We start from the raw sequence: 17808 nt of genomic DNA, 5'->3' as shown, positions 1-17808 counted from the left end.
AACCCTCAATGATAAGGAAGGTGTTCCGCCAATCCTTCCATTTGTTCGCTTTACCTCTCGTCATGAGGTAACCCCTATGGCTCGTTAATTGATACCAGCCGGTACCTCCCGACTTAGGGGTCCGGCTGAGATAGTTCATGTGGGCGAAAGCCTCAAAGCTTGGCTCCACCCCGTACATTTCGCACCCGGCCACATAGCCGAGTACGTTTACCCAAGAGTTGGGGGCTAACTGCCATAACCCCAAATCATACCCATCTAAAATCCGCTGAACAGCCGGATGTAATGGGAAGCGCAGTCCAGCTTTGATGGCCGCCACATAGCAGCCAAAGCAGCCGTCATCATAGCTGGTACCAGCCGGCCAGACGACAGTGTCTTCTGGATCCGGCACGAACAGTAAAAATTCCGGGCCCATTCTGTGGTTGGCAATAAAGCTCGCCACGTTATCTTGCATGGTTGCGATCCGGCCCCGGGGCACCTTGCAGTAGTAGGGGGCGTTTTCCTCTCTGTAAGAGGCGGACGGCTCCGCCCAATTGTCCCCCTTCTCAACTGCGTGAGAAAGTCTCGCCTCTTGTAGGCGGCTATGTTTTTCTTCTGAGCCTGGAGAACTGTGGCCAGAAGAGCTGGACTCGGACTCGTCCTCTGATGAGTCCGAAGAGGACGACTCCTCCCCTCTCCCAGAGGGGCCCGCCTCCTCTCCCTTAGAAGGGGCAGGGACCACCTTGGCCTCTCTCTCAGAACTGTCGGCTTGGCAGTCGCCTCGTTTCAATTCTACATCTGGCGCCTGGTCAGATGTTTCACTAAGGAGCACTCTTTGGGAGGAGCCGTCCGATTTTGATATCATAGCAGTCTGTTTCGTTCTGGCCATCACGTTCTGCATAGACACAGATACAGTCGGACTTCGTATAAAGGGCAAAGATGGGTCCAGAAAAGGGCAGGCGGCACTCCTAGTCCTAGATTCAGCCGTCCCCGGTGACCGGCTGATCACTAACTTAGGTCGTGTCGTGTGCTTCCGTGGTGCCATTTCAAAAAAATAAAAAGAAAATTAAGAGTAAGAGAACTGAGTTACCTGAACGAGTGACGGTTGATGAAGTTCTGGAAATCCGGTGCAGTCGGCTTGTCAGAACAGGCGGTAGGCAGAAAAGGTCCGAAATGTCAGAGCAAGTTCAGGGGTCCGAATGTTCTCGCAAAATTCTCAAATGTGAAAATGACCGAAGTCAGCACTTCCTTATATAGGCAAAGTGAGAAGGCGAAGGGTCGCTTCCAAATTCAAAATTTGGGCGGGAAAATCTCTCGGCCGTTTGCAAGGTGACACCTGTAGCAGGCCGTCGCCTGTCACCGTGCGACACCTGTCACAGGCGACACGTGACCAGTCACGTGCCACCTGTGAGGGGCAAATGATTAGGGGATTTTTATCCTCCAATCACCGTCTGACAAGTGGACCAACCAGGTTCCGCCACGTGTCCTTCACGTAGGCCAATAGGAGCCTGCCACGTGTCAACCACAGATTCGTCCTCTGCGGACCAATCAAGGCACGCCACGTGTCCACCCATGCCAAATGGGAAAACCGGCCATCAAGGCCCAACTCAGTCTAGAGGCCCAATCAGCCCTAGGTTTACCTTAAACCTAGAAAGTGGCACGCTTCCCAAGGTTATAAATACCTCCCTTAATCCTCATTAAGAAGGGATTACAAACGAAAAATACATTAATTACACACAGTAATAACCGGCTGATCTCGCTAACAAAGCAGATTACCAACACTAAGCACTCTCACCTAGAGAGACCTTATTACTTTAATTTCCGTATTAATTACTCCTTAATCAGGTACTAACTTGACCGTTGGAGGCGGAGCTCTCAGGAGTCTCCGTTATTTTGCAGGTACAGGCGTCCGGTTCCAGTCTCGGAATTGTAACTCTCCCGCAGGACATCAGAAAACCCCGAAACAGTGCTCATCTGATATGACTGCAATCCCCTCACCTTCACCCAAATCCAAAGTCGATTGCAATGCATTGAAGAACCATTCCCAAGACTGATTATTTTCTCCCTCCACTATAGCCCATGCTATAGGAAACATCTGATCATTAGCATCTCTTCCTATAGCAGATAACAGTTGTCCGCCGAGGAATGTTTTGATGAAACATGCATCAACACAAATCACTTTTCTGCACCCCTCTCTCCATCCCTTTTGCAAACCCTCAAAACAGGTGAATAACCTTTGAAATATAGGATTACACCCTGGTTACTCACTCTAGTTACTAACTCTAATTTTGTGCCAGGAGCAGTGTTCTTTATTGCCTCCAGATACCTACCCAATTTTTGGTAATGCTCTTTCATTGACCCATGCAATAACCTGTGTGCATATTACTTGATTTTATAAGCAAAATCCTTAGTCACAATAACCTTGTAGGCTCTCCTCACTGTCTCGACTATCTCTTTAGCAGGCCAATGCGGTCTTGCCTTAAACACCTCAATAAATTGCTCTGCTAGCCAAGTAGACTTCAGCTGCTTATTCTTTTTCATATTCCTGTGACAAGTATGGTTGTCCTCAACTGTCTTAATAACAAATGTTGCCCTCCGAGAATCCCAAGAAGAGTACATGTAAAAGGGACAACCTGCAGTACACCTTACTCCTAGCCTTTGCTGTCTATACTTGTTGCTGCATATAATGCTCAAATTCCTCCCTTGCAATATTGCATACTTTGCCAGTGCCTTTTTGAAATCCCCTCTATTGGAAAATCTGAGCCCTACTCTCCACTTGAAAGTTGAGAAATCTGTATCTGGACTTACTAAGAGACCTCTACTTCCCTTTTACTTACTTGCGCATCTTCTTCTCCGCTGTCACTTGGTGTATGAATATCATCATCTGAGTCCTCATAATCACTCAGATTACCTCTTGAAGTTTCCTCAGATCTAGGTGCATTAGTTGATTGATTCTGAGCACAAAGCCTTCCGTCAGCTGCCTCTTTTTCTAGTTGCTGAGCAATCTCATGAAGCTTGTGATTGCACTCTTTCACCCTAGTCTTAGCTATCTGTAACTCATCATCACTCGTGTCTGAATCATATCCTAACAACTCATCATTAAACTCATCAGCTTCTCTCTCTAAATTTGCAATTTCATCTCCATCTATGGCATACTCATACTCTCCAGCATCTGACTCATTAACCTCCCTTGTCCCACCTTCATTTTCCTCTAAATCGGGCTCATAATTTGTATCACTTCCCTCACTTGAACTGTAACCAATTAGCTCTGCATAACCTAGTGGACTTTCAGGCCTGTCATCATAGAAATCATCAAAATCAGAGGGTATATCTTCTATGTTAATTTCTAGTGTTTGGAGTAGTTCTTGTTGGCTTGGGAAAATTGTGGGAATGGAGGTATTTGATGTGTTTAAGGGATGAGGAGTTTCAGTGTTGTCTTTCTTTTATGGGCAGGATTTGGATTAGGGTTTTGAGTTGTTAAAGATGAGGTTTGACCAACACATGCTGAAGTGGAATCATCTTTTTCTTTATGTGGTCCCACATTAACTGCAGTAGCTTTTTCAACTACTTTTGGGATAACATTTTCAACAGTTTGTTTTGCTTCTGTTCTGGGGCTATATCTGAGTGGGGTGCTTAAAACAGTAGGTGGTCCTTGGTAGGCGTGTCGCGTACCTATCAAAAATAACCTAACAGACCAATACTAATGTAGACTGGCAAGTAAGGGTCGGATCCCAAGAGACTAAGGTTCAAAAATAATTAAATAGACTCGAATTTCTACTAAGCAAGAATCAATTATAATCAATAACTAAGGATCTAAAATTTAGGAAAAATTCGAAAATAAACTAATTAAGATGATTAAATCAAGCAATTAAAAACATCCAAGATCTAGCTTCACCACAACTATTATCGATGCAATTGTAATTCTACCCTTAACATACGATTTCAATTGAACGGGGAAAAGTAAACCCTAATAAATACCAAGGATCTCTCTCGAGTATCAATGGCTTCCCTAACATACAATCAATCCTATTCTCATGGTATCATGCATATTAAAGACATTAAACACGTTACTCTCACTTCCCAATTATCAAACACAACTACTCTCGTGTTGAGAATCAAACCCTAAATTGATTTACTCAAATCCGTTTATACCCAACTCTCGCTGTGATAAAAACAATGGAATAATCGCAATACTATATATAGTTACGTCTAACCTAGCATTGGCATAATCACAATCAATTTAACAATTCAATTGTTAAAGTTATTAAAGAAATTAAAGATTTAATTCATGCATCAATAATAATAGGGATACACTAGATCTTGAATTAAAGAATCTACTCACACATGATTAAAGAAACAAAAACAATAATAAATAATGAAAACATAATTAAATAACAAAGGATGAAAAATAAATACCAAATCTTGAATGAAATTGAAAGTAGAAAGCTTGAATCTTGAATTACAAAACTTGGAAAAAAATAAAGGAGAACTACTGCTTAAGGAGAGAAAATAAAATAAGAACAATGCTTAATTAATTAATGAATGCTTTAAAACAAAGCCTAAAAGAGTATATAAATAAACCTAAAAAGATAAGATTTAACTCCAAGCTTTGGCGCACTAGGATTCCAGGAGGCACGGACGTGCCTAATAGGGAGGCACAGACGTGCCTCACTGCGTAGCAAATTGCTGTTGAGTCTGTCTTCCAGGCACGGACGTGCCTGGTTCTGCTGCTCGTATCACTCATCTTAAATCAGTCATAACTTCATATCCGGAGCTCCGTTTGAGATGTGTAATATATCGTTGGAAAGGTCTTCAAGTCTACTTTCCAATGAAATTTGAATCACTCCATTATCATTTGTATACCAAAAGTTATGAGCATAATAGTGAACAGGTGTCATATTTGTCAAGTATTTCATCAACGTTTTGCTTCATTTTCACTCAAGTTCGTCTCGAACACATGATTTGATATTCTTAAGCAATATGTTTTCATACTCCATGATTATTATACTCAATATTAGCCAACCATACTCCATTTGCATATTAATCGCCTGAAATTCATCAAAACACACAAACGAAGAGTAGTAGAGCACAACTTAAGCAAATAATGCAAATATGCACCAAAGATCTCTAATTTTGTAATCAAATGAGCTTAGATACCCACCTAAAACATGTGCAAAATAGGACCTATCAGTCCTATCATGGGAGTTAATTTCTTAGGTCTGGAGTTATTATTGGGCTTTTTTGTGGGCTTATGAATGGGATTCTCAACTATCTTCTCGGTGGGCTTAGTTTGAGGTACAGATATTATAGATGATGATTGTGGCCCTTCTACTTCGAATACAGAGTCAATAGGTTCTTGCTCATCAACACCATGTACTACATACACCTGAATATATTTTTGCTTCTTAACAATCTCAGTCATCTCCAACACCTCTTTGTCATCATACACCTTTCTCAATCCACTTTCAAGTGACATCCCAGGAATGAGGTAATATAGTGTATCAATCTTACTATAATTCCCAATATTTTTTGCAAGGTCAACCAAGTCCCACCAGCAAAGTTCATCAGGATCTACATCAAATGTTTTTCCTAGCCCACCATAATATACTAACTCATTTCTGTGTTTCTTAAACAACCCACCATGCCAATATTTCAAAGTTACAGAATCCATTACCACTGCTGTACCTAAGACAATTAAAATTAAATTCAAAATTAATCTACTGCTATGTTAACCCTAACACAAATTATCGAAAATTAATCAATTCATTTAAGAAATTAATCAACAATACAAATGTAATTATTTATTACTTAAGCAAATGTAGTACACAAATATGATGCAATTCACTCGAATTGATACAATTTCAGTCAAACAACGCAACAACAAAGCCCAATTTCAAACATATATATATATATATATATATATATATATATATATATATATATATATATATATATATATATATATATATATATATATCTATGTACTATACCAATCTGAGAATTATACCGCAATTTTGTGATTAATCTACTACTATGCCCATTTCGTATTTCAGACATAATTAACTAGGAGATAAGCCAATTTCGAACCTACCCATTTATGAACCCAAAATTCGTTGCTCTAATTTCGTAATTATACCGCATTTTACACCAATAAAACCCAAAATACACTACTCTAATTAATTAGGAGAAGATAATATACCTGTACTGTAGTCGTTCCTCTTTGGGCAAGCTTCATATCCGTACAACAATGGCAGCAAATACTTTAGGAAGTTTTAGAGTACATTAGAGAAGAATAAATGGTGGTTAGCATTTTTTTTTTAGAGGAATGCAAAAGGACGAATTTAGGTGGCAATTATGTTGACTCAGCAAGTTCCAACCGTTTTGATAGGTTGCCAGTCACCTTGGACCAATATAAGAAGAAGGGTGGAAAAGGTTGGATTATTCTGAGTTAAATTAAAGTTGGAACTGTTTTAAGAAGACCGCTTAAAAGTTGGATTATTATTTTCCAATTTTCCTTTTTTTTATCAGAAGTTCTCAATTTTGAATTTTTACTGAATACATGCATATTGTATGGCAAATTTTAAATCAATTGCCTTTTGAAAATTAAAAACCAAACTTAAAAAACAATCGTGATAAGGTAAGCAATAATTTTTTTGAGGACTCAGGTACAACTCAGTAACTCACGTCAAGAAATAAAGGTTTTTCTTCATATTTATAATTTTAACTATGCTTTTAAATTTGCACCTTGTAATACTTATTGTTTTTTTTTATTATTATTATTAGAATAAAAAAAGATAATAGAACTTAATAGGTTTCTTAAATTATATTGCACATGCACAAATTGTATGTTTTTCGTGAGCTTGTACGTTTAATCCGTCCTTCTTCATAATCCAAATTTCAGTCACATTATCTCGCTTATTATTAAGCAATAAACACAAAACTCCTAAACCCAGCTCCTCGTCACTTTTACCTTTAGAGCTAGCAAAAATTGTAACAACTAGTCCGATGCACTTTCTTAGAAAAACTCCATAACACCCAATGGAGTAAATAGCTGTCTATTAGAGCACCAGTTTATGGGGTTAATCGGTTAGAATCATAAAATCGTCTAGTGCATTATATTGAATGCTTAACTAATGCCGTGCAACATTCTTTGGAATTAACACAATGAATGCTTTGATCAAATAAACTACAAACTACATTTTCAAATTTCATAATAATGAAACAATCATATGATAATACACCTTAGTTAATTTCAACTATCCAACCCTTTTTGTCTTCAATCTGGCCATTTTGAATACCAACATATATTGACGAGAGTTTCTTATACATTGAATTGGTGTCTGTTGTTCCGTATTCTACCCTGCATTGTTTCCATATCAAAAAATTCTTGCATTAGGTACCTTGTTAAGTACAAAACACTTTCTTTAAATCGTGCTCATATTTTTGTCATTTTGACCATTAATATAGGGTGCATAACATAATTAAAACTCAAGGTATTTGTGTACATACCTTTTGGCTTGGTATGTAATGCTACCCACTGGTACAACCACAACAGCAGTTCCGGTGCAGAAAGCTTCATCTGCTTCGAGCAATTCCTCCACCGCAATCTGCCGCTCCTCAACCTAAACAAGTTGTACTCATTTGAGATAAGGTGCTATATATAGTCAAGTAGCTTAGTCATGTCATATTACTCAAGTACGTATTGGTTGTTCAACTTGGCGCGATATATAACCCTAGTTTTGAAGCGAATTGAATGACTAACCTTAAAACCTTGTTCTCGAGCAATTTCGATCATGCTTTTTCTCGTCACTCCTGGGAGAATTGTGCCTTTTGTTGGTGGGGTTGAGATTATTTTGTCCTGTAACATGTGCATAACATATGTAACGTATTCAAATTAATTAAATGAACCATGCATCTCAGTCTTAGTGATTTCTATTGACTCATGCAAAGTAAAATGAGAGTACATTTTTTTCATCCTTGTATATCCTTGTATATGTAGATCCAAGAAGTATGTATTACCTTAACCATAAATATGTTACAAGCAGAGACCTCCTCTATATATTTCCCAGTCGCGGAATCAAGATACAAGACATCCGAATAACCATTGTTTTTCGCTTTTGCTAATGGTTTCATAGCCTGAATTTTTTTAATTATTAGGGCAAGTGATCATAAGTTGGTAACAGATATAGATTTCACACCATCAATTATTTCAATAGTTTTGAAATTAAAGTGAGAAAAACATTTGCTTACTGGCGCATAGTTGGTAATTGATTTCACCCCACCAGCACCACCACGAGAAGCACGATCAAATTGATCCTCAACATACAAATTCAAGGCAGCACTCTCTTCCTAATAGAAGATAAATTACGATTACAACTTAGCACGCTCTTAAATCAATAGTAAAATCACATATACTCCATCTATCTCTAGATAACACGGAGTACTGGATAGGTAATATTAAAGAACGGAGAGAGTAAACCTTAAAATAGTTACGAACTGGAGAAGCATAGATAAGGAAAGTGTACTCGGGAGCTGGAGCCACACCCAGGATTGCCCCAGTTCCTAGGAGCAAAGGTCTAATGTATAATGAACCTTTCCCTGGTGGAGGAATCTGTTACAACATATTGTATGAGATCAGAATTTTTATCAAATAATATCATAATAATACAAATTAAAGGGGATGATTAATTTGTAATTACATTAATAAATCATACGAAGGTTAGTTTAGGTTAGAAAACTGTATATGTCACATACCCAACGTTTATTAGCAAGAGCAGTTTGTTTAACTGCATCAATAAACGGATCAACCGAAGGCGAAGGCATACACATTCTTTCGGCACCTATTCTCATACGTAACGCATTTTCATCTGGTCGGAATAAAACAACCTTCCCATCTTCTCTCCTAATTGCTTTCATTCCTTCAAATAAACCCTTTACAAGCACAAACTTACTAACGTTAGCTTGAGATTAAATGTCACGTAAATAGTGTAATTTGAATTTAGCCACGTGAACTACATTAGACCAAGATAGTACTTGATAGCATATTCATATTCATCGAGTGAAAATTTTACAGTAGCCCTTTTGTAAAAGTACATTTTTCATCTTAAGATAATATATTGTATTGTTAATGATTTTCAATGTTATTTTTTTATATACAAGGCAGCTTACAAAAATAATCATTAGTGCATGCATAAGTTAACGAAATAAAAGAAAATGACTAAACTTAAGCTTAATTAATTACCTGGCCATAATTCAAAACACAAGCTGCAGGACTCAGCTCGATGTTTCCATATGGAATTAGTTTACCTTCCGTAAATTCCTCGTCTTTGAAACATTTCATCTTGTACATGTAATCTGTACTTGTTAGCCCAAATCCTAAAGTGTCCCAATCAATGTCCACGTACCCATTCTCATCGCTACCAAGAAAATAAATTAAATGTCGTTAATCATATGTAGCATAGCATACTGTTAGGAAAAAAAATTCTATAATTTTGGCTAATGATTTATCCCACCAATGGGTTTAATTTCTTTAACCCACCGGTAGGGGAAAATTTTGTAAACACTTCCAAAATCAAACCTGCTCTGATACCAGAGAGATAGAGAGAACTGAATGGCTTGTATTGCTTATTATTCATCAATAGGTAGATTATTTATACAAAACCTAAGACCATAAGATAGGAAACAATCTTCCTAAAAGATATCTACCATAATCATATATCCTAAGATATATTCACTAAATATTATGTTTAACATAAATAATCCTAATTATATTATCTTAATAAGAACAATACAGAAAATATATCACATATATATTTTTCGATATTGATGATATCATATCTCTAACACATACTAATGATTTAAAAGTTGCGAGTAGAGACCATATGCATACAAGTTATAGGAGGTTATATCGGTCCACACACAAACTGTAATGTGAGCATCATTCACTAATTTTATTCACGTTACATAAGCAATCTAATTATTCTATTGAATAATCTAGAATAAAGTTGATTTAGAAATTGATCTAATTATTCTATTAAACTCTCATATAAAGATGTTCTTTTATTTCATTCCAAGTACGACAATTGACTTCAAAGATTATCGTTTCAATTCACTTTTGTGGTGTTACAGATTTGGATTAAAGAAGATAAACATAAAGAAAATGATTAGTTAATAAAAACCATATAGTGACTAAAAAGTAAATAAAAGTATATGAATATACAAAATGCACCATATTACCGCAATGAAGCAAATATAAGTCCATGACTAATGAGATTTAATGAAAGTTTAGACATTAAAACATATTCGGGCAAAATTGCGGCATATTACCTTAATCCCGAAGAAATTGAAGATGATATTGCCGCCGGCGCCATGGATGAAATGTAAGATTTATACGTGCTATTGCTATATCAATTTCAGATAGAGATTGAAGAGATGGTGTGAATAGAACAATTTTAAAAGTGGTAGATAGTGTAGTGCTAATGTTTGGTATCTCGATCAGTATATAAAACTTTGTTAAAATGATGTAGGACTATTACAAATTAAATAATAAAGACTTTATTATAGGGTCAATTTTAATGTATAAATCTAAGTCTACGAATTATGGAATTCTGCAGGCAAATTCCTTATAGATTTCTTTAATTGGGAGAAACTTCTGAGATGGAACCAATATTAACTTTATTTATTTGATGGGAATAATACTTACTGTAAGCTAACTTGCATGACTCATAGTAAAATATTTATTTGGAATATTTAATGTATGTGGACTAGCTCCAGAGCCAGTACATATTTCCTTCGTTTTTAAATGTTTCCGTTTGACATTTAAATTATTTACATTATTTATATAAACTCCAGTTACACTTAATACATGATTAAATTATGTGCATATGGCAATTTATTAGAATTGTCTCAAGTAAGGTTCTTAATATCAACTCTTTAATAATTATTTTATGGATATTGATGATTATAGATATTATTATCAGTTAACCTTTTACATTGTATACATGCTCAGTCAAAATGGACTACGTAAATAGAATCGAAGGAAGTAAATGAGATTTGATTTTAGTTCTTGTATATTAGGGATATGTTGATTTCATGCGAAGTTGTTTTCAGTTGAGATTATTTCTGTAAATTAAGTAAAAGTAAGTTGAGCACCAACGAAAAAAATGTTCAAAACACCTTGCTACTTGCAAGGAGATTCGCCTAATTACCAGAGTTGTTGCTAAAAAAAAACTAATCAAATGCAAAGTAACTAATTATTAATTATATATTCTACCTAATTACTCGTTTATACCAAGTAGCACCGAATTTTCTTCTGAAATTCTCATCGGCCACATGAATGCAAGTTGCAACTATAAACAAAAAATTAAAAAAAAAAACAAATCGTTCAACTAAATTTAAAAACCAGTTGTTAATCAAAAAAATTATCAACCTTTAACTATACTAAGAGGATTTAATCTAGACTTTTTCTTTCTTTTTGAAAGTATGAAATTATCAGGGTATATTTTATCTGATTTTGATAGTGCCTAAATTAAAAGTATTTCGTCGAACACTAATTCTTATATGTGGCTAGTCATAAGGGGCGACCACTTTATAAGATGGCGATCACTTTATAAGGTTAATTAATTGAGTAATAGAGGTTGCTAAATACGATGAACAAATGTACAAAACGTGTCTTTATATTTTTGCCCCATTTAATTTTTCATGGTTTTCAATACGCATTTTAAATCGTATATATTCCATTTTTATATGCGTATTATAAAACTTGATATTAATAAAATATACAATGAGACGATTCCAACCAGATCTCACATGACTGTATTATATCTTACCCCTAATTGTTTGCCCCATTGCAAGTATTTGGGTCAAACTTTAAAAATTTTGTTCATAAATTCTTGTTAATCATAATATCCTCATATGAGATCTTGTTGGATTCGTCTCATTCTATATTTTATTAATATCAATTATTATTATATTAATTTTGACACGTAGTAAATTAATGAGAATGTATCGTCTGTAAATTAATGAGAATGTATCGTCAAAATTATTAAAGCTTGATCCAAATATTGGCAATGCTGCAAATAAAAAAAAATAAGGACCCAATTACTTGGTAGGAGATTACTTCAATTACTTTGTTCCGAATTCTTAAATAAGGCGAACTTTCGTTAACTTATGTAAGACAGGTTACAGTTACTCTAAAATAAGTTACCATTTTTTACATAAATTTTACCCTTTAAAAACACTCATAAGGTAATATATTTTTCATATAAACCTTTATAACATGTATCCATTAGATGATGCACATTATAATACAATCAAACTCACAAATTAAAAGTTACCCTTAAATCCATTAAATTTACTACAAAAAATTAAAAAATAAAAAATTAAATTACCCTTAAATTGACCGTTACTCAATAAATTAACAAAAGTCCCCCTTTTACAATTATTATTATTTTTTTTGGGTACGATATAAGGCACTATCGGGTTGGAATCCCTCACGGGTCTACGTATTGCGGACTAGACAATTTGAAAGAGTGGGGGAAAGATAAGGAAATCTCATCCCCAAATTGTCAATAATGGGGATTGAACTTCTAAATTCCAACCTCATGGTTGGAAGGTGTTCTCCATTCCACTAGGCTAAGCTTAGCTTGGTATACAATTATTGTTATTTAGTTCACTATTGGCATGTTCGTCGTGCGGACCGTTCATCATGGCTTCAATGTTATTGGAGTGTAAATGAGACACATTGACCTGGCCCAATCCAATCAATTTCAATTGTGGGCTGGGTCCACTCTTGGCCTATCCTGTTTTCTTAGTGCGCTCATACCTTTGTAGACCCCGATTACCTTGATATTTTTCGACACTACCTAATACAACTTTGACTTGAATTGAAATCAACCTCACAAAAAAATTAATTTAACAATTAAATCTTATTTTACGACTCACTTACCACTAAAAAAATAAAAATAAAAAAAATGGCTACTCGTCTATACCATCTAATATTAATCTAGAGATGTACTTCAAGTTGACTACTCGTTCATGTCCGTCTAATATAATCTATAGATGTACTTGGTTGAAGGCTTGAAGTATAAAATTGGTTTATATACTTTATTAGTCTATCAGTGCCCTTTTATATGAGAGCCTATTAAACTAGAAATGTGAATACAACATGGAGTTTGTTATATCAGCGCTTAATATATTCCACTTTGAAATAAAGGGTGGATGAGATTTGAACATGTGATCTTTGTATCACGTCGACCATGTTAAAAGATTAATTCAACCAAAAATTTAAATTGATGGTGAATACCATGATTGATTTATTTACTGTTATATTTTATCAAGTTTTAGATATATAACTAAATATTATTATTATTATTATTATTATTATTATTATTATTATTATTATTATTATATATCAATAGCATATTTAATTTCATGATAAAATTTATTTTTGTTACGTTACCAAAAAATACTATGGTCATATTAGTAGATGAATAGCTAAAAAAAGTCAAACTTGTCTTTTAATCTGGGACACAGAGAGTATATTATTTTCATATTTTAATTCATATCCAAATAATTATCCTGTTATCTTAAATGAGAAATTTTCTATACTCAACTCAATAAACTCATGTGATGTATTGATATGGGCTGTATCATTTGATTTCATCACTCTCACCCTTTTTTCTTCTTATTTTATGTGATGCTTCACTAAATCTTTTGTTAATCAATTTATTTGTTTATTCTTATTTTTCATACTACGTACTTACACTATTAAAATTGAAATTACTTTACCAGATACCCTTCATATGCATGCTCAGCATAATTTGAGGAATGAAAGAGTATAAATTAGTAATTATATACACGAAATATATAATTTGATCCATATTATATATAAAAATTCAATGCATAAAATGACACAGTTTAAATAAACCCGATTCAAACAACACCGATATATTAGCTGTATTTGTAAAATCACAAATCAATAATTTCTTGTGACTTGAAATAGAATCCCTAATGCAAAATAAAGCTTTATTTTCTCAAATCTTAGTTGGATATGATATGATTTTAAATTATGGTATAGCATTTGAGTGTCACGTGAAATAAAAGAAATAACAAAACCTGAAATATGATTAATATTAAAGAGATAGGTAGGTGAGAAGAAATGTAGTCATAAAGCAAAAACTTGGCATTAGCTATACAAATAAAACGAGTAGGAGTAGTCATTCATACAAAGGTAAAATAATGGACCACTGCACTCTCGAGCCCTGTTTTTGTCATTGACTTTTATGTTGTTATAGTAAGCAGTCCATGTGAAGCCTACAGCACACTGATAAGAACTAGGATACACCATACACTACCAAAATTAAAATAATGTTCATATATCACACGTTCACATTCATCTTATTCTGGTTACTACTCGTACTAAATAATGGAGTACTTCGTTCTGCTTCGTATCAATCTTTTTAGTTAACGTGTTCCTTTTAATTCTTTATGTCAATAATGTACTCGGTATAATTTTAATCCCATTATTATGTACTCCGTATATATTACTTCTAAGTTACATTCTCATACTCAAAGTGTTAAGTAAAAATGGATCCACCTACAAAAATATCATGATGATTGATGAACCATTGGTAATATAATTATTTCTTTTGCATACATGCTTCATGAATACTCGTCATTTGATTGGCCTCTTTAGCAAAAGAACAAAGTTTGATCTGATGTTTGGATAACTTTGGCCCTTTCGACATCAACCGTATTTGTATTACAATTACTCTATGTTGATGATAAAATTTAACCGAGTAGCATAGTACTTTATTGTTGTATGTTATAAAACTTTATTCGGTACTATATAAAAGGATTGAACTATTTGAGTATAAAATGTTTGGAATGTGATGCATGCCTTGTGAAGAAGTTGTGAGTGTCGAGACCTTTTGTGCCGTTTAATTTATTATTATTATTAAGTTGGTTATTACTTCGTATTAGTTTAAATTTATTACAATTGTTAATTCAACTGTGTGATTTCAAAATTCTTACAAGAAGCTACTTTTGACACTTGAGAATCATGAACTCTCAATCTTTTTAATTGTTATTGATCAACATTGTACCAAGAATATAAAAATTGATTTTTATTGATTAACACCGATTATTATAAGGTAAACCCAAGAGCGGGCAATCTACATAGTGATCCCAGTAACTTACCATACCACATCTATGTACTTGATTTTCCATTTGCATTGGGTTTCTATCGTGTTGTACCCCAAATAGTAATGCAAGTTCATGAAATCACAGGTGAGGGTACTAATTTATTTGAATAAATTCATTTACATTTGTCAACCAAATTTTAGGTATCTATCCTCAAAAACTTCAAATTAATTGGCTACTACAAAGAGTACACAAATTAGTTCATTTATCCAAATCATAGTAAATTATAAACAAAGATTGATTTGGACAAGGAAGGAAAGGTAATAGTAAATGGATTACATACAATATTGAGCATCAAATTAAATAGCATATAGTTACATGTCAGAATCATCAACTATCATCAATACTACTAAATGAGATAGCATACCCTTTCACCAACCTCTTTTACAAACAAAAACTTACACCAACTAACTTTGTTAATAACCCTCTTTCGTATACTATCGTACCAACAAGTGCTTGAATCAGCTGATACACCCGAGAACACAACAACATTTGTTGGCTCGAATCTGAATTAGTCGGACCCTGATTACCGTGTAATATACCTTAAAATACTACCGTACCAACAAGTGCTTGAATCAGTTGATACAAAAGCCCCGAGAACGCAGCAACATTTGTTGTGTCGAATCTGAATTAGTCGGACCCTGATTACCGAGTGATATACCCTAAAATACTACCATACTAACAAGTGCTTGAATCAGCTGATACAGCCCCAAGAACGCAGCAACATTTGTTGGCTCGAATCTGAATTAATCGGACCCTGATTACCGAGTGATGTACCCTAAAAAAAATTGAAACTCCCACAGAATTCAAGGAGAAAGTGGGACATTTCCAAGATTTAGAATAAGATCAAGCAAAGACCCACCACAAACAAGGGGCTTAGCAGGAATCCTGAAACAACTATCTGAATCAGTTCCAGGAATTCCATAACACTCTGGTGGAGGCCTCTGCATCATTTTACCAGGTATACAATTCAATGAAAAATCAAACCCAATACTTTTCATGAACAAATTTGAACATTTTGAACTATACCCAGAAAAGAAATTATACTCAATACTCAAATTCAACAAATTTTTCAATGAACATACTAAATCTGGTAACTCCCCAGATAATTTATTATGTGCCATATTCAAAACTTGTATATCTTCAAGGCAGGACAATGAATCTGGCAAATGACCCATCAAAGAATTAAAGCTCAAATCAAGAACAGTAATATCAGAGAACAACCCCAAATTTTCTGGAATACACCCACTTAATTGGTTGTTTAAAAACAGGATTTCTTTCAATGCAGAGTTGACAAACCCTAAACTTGCTGGAATACCCCCAGAAAAATTATTGTTTGACAAGTTAATGACAGAAGCAGGGGAGTTGCCCAAATTTTGTGGGAGTGTACCATGAAATTGGTTATTGTTGATGAAAATTGCATCAAGTTGTTTGGTGAAAAGATCATCAGGAATTGACCCATAAAAATTGTTGAATCTAAGGTCAAGATAAATGAGATTTGGCATAAAAAGGATAGGATTGGGAAATGTGCCTGAAAATTGGTTGTTACTTAGGTCTAATTCAGTGAGAAATTGAAAATCTTTGAAATTTTGAGGGATTGTGCCTGAAAATCTGTTGGAATTTAGGTGAAGGAGAGATAATTCAGTGAGAAGAGTGAGTTCTTTGACAAGAATACCCTTGAGATTTGCATGATTAAGATCTATAGCAGAAACAGAGGAAAAAACAGGGGAAATATTATTGTTATTACTACTATTGTCATCACCATTATAATTGTCTTCAAAAGATGAGCAAAATACACCTTTGTAATTGCATACATTTGGGCCCGCCCAATTGGTTAAAACACCATTTGGGTCTTCAGTAATTGCAGCTTTCCATGCTTGTAGAGCTGTGTAAGCCTTACTTAGACTAGGACTAGGTGGTGATGGTGGTGGCAGTGGTGGTGGTGGTTGTTGTTGTTGTGGGGATGAATTTGGATTGTTGTCACCACCGCCAATCCAAACCCCACTCCCACCACCACCGCCTCCACCTGTAGTTCCTCCGCCAATGCCGACACCCATGCCGAGGCCGATACCGAAGGCGGCTTCGGTGGAGAAGATGAGGAGGAGGGGGAGGGAGAACATGAGAAGAAATGTGGGCATTTTTGAGAAGTTTTTGTGAGTTGGTTTTTAGGTGGTATTGATGTTCATGATTGTTTGTGTTAATTTGGGTGTGGAAGTGTACGTTTACTGCTAGGAGTGAAGGTGGAGACAGGAAATGGTGGGTCTTGCTATACTAATTTGGTGTAAAATAAGTGTATGTATTAATTAGTACTCGTATAGTAGTATATCTTAGTTGTTTAGCTCAATCTTTGTGTATAATCAATCGCGTGGGTTTTGTCATTAGATTACTTAAACAAAGTGTAGAGTGATTCATGAAAATCAGAAAATTTGAAAATGACATTATTGAATTATAAGGTTGGTTAAAATTGGTTTGTGATAAACGGGTCTGGACCACACTCGTCATAAGTGTTCACTATACAAGTACAAGAAGGTTCCACCTCAAAACCATATGGCAATGAGAAGAGAAAATAGAATTATAAAGTGGACACAACTTTCTTGCTTCTTCAATGTGGGATACTTTCCAACACTTTCA

At 34.9% G+C, this 17808-nt stretch overlaps 4 protein-coding genes across 4 annotated transcripts; all 4 read right to left on the bottom strand.

Annotated features, from left to right (window-relative positions):
- Positions 1-1924: 1924 nt before the first annotated feature.
- On the bottom strand, positions 1925-3519 carry LOC110692358. Its single transcript, XM_021869365.1, has 4 exons — positions 3476-3519; positions 2814-3270; positions 2363-2751; positions 1925-2210 (listed from the first exon to the last, which is right to left on the bottom strand). Exons 1-4 carry the CDS (start codon positions 3517-3519, stop codon positions 1925-1927), a joined length of 1176 nt encoding a protein of 391 aa, XP_021725057.1.
- A 1393-nt stretch (positions 3520-4912) lies between these two features.
- Positions 4913-6661, bottom strand: LOC110692374. The gene is made up of 2 exons (XM_021869378.1): positions 6176-6661; positions 4913-5661 (listed from the first exon to the last, which is right to left on the bottom strand). Exon 2 carries the CDS (start codon positions 5645-5647, stop codon positions 5138-5140), a length of 510 nt encoding a protein of 169 aa, XP_021725070.1. The 5' UTR covers positions 5648-5661; positions 6176-6661; the 3' UTR covers positions 4913-5137.
- Positions 6662-6909: 248 nt separating this feature from the next.
- Positions 6910-10739, bottom strand: LOC110692373 (branched-chain-amino-acid aminotransferase 2, chloroplastic-like). Its single transcript, XM_021869377.1, has 9 exons — positions 10303-10739; positions 9218-9392; positions 8731-8907; positions 8456-8587; positions 8227-8325; positions 7996-8112; positions 7739-7834; positions 7486-7598; positions 6910-7336 (listed from the first exon to the last, which is right to left on the bottom strand). The coding sequence occupies exons 1-9, from the start codon at positions 10344-10346 to the stop codon at positions 7219-7221; spliced, it is 1071 nt and encodes a 356-aa protein (XP_021725069.1). The 5' UTR covers positions 10347-10739; the 3' UTR covers positions 6910-7218.
- Positions 10740-15464: 4725 nt separating this feature from the next.
- On the bottom strand, positions 15465-17507 carry LOC110692324 (leucine-rich repeat extensin-like protein 4). Its single transcript, XM_021869337.1, has one exon. It carries the CDS (start codon positions 17313-17315, stop codon positions 15984-15986), a length of 1332 nt encoding a protein of 443 aa, XP_021725029.1. The 5' UTR covers positions 17316-17507; the 3' UTR covers positions 15465-15983.
- Positions 17508-17808: the final 301 nt, after the last annotated feature.

The sequence above is a fragment of the Chenopodium quinoa genome, unplaced genomic scaffold, assembly GCF_001683475.1.
Source record: "Chenopodium quinoa cultivar QQ74 unplaced genomic scaffold, ASM168347v1, whole genome shotgun sequence".
In the NCBI taxonomy this organism is placed as follows: domain Eukaryota; kingdom Viridiplantae; phylum Streptophyta; class Magnoliopsida; order Caryophyllales; family Amaranthaceae; genus Chenopodium; species Chenopodium quinoa.
The sequence above is the reverse complement of the archived record's forward strand: the minus strand, read 5'-3'. Positions and strand labels throughout refer to the sequence as shown.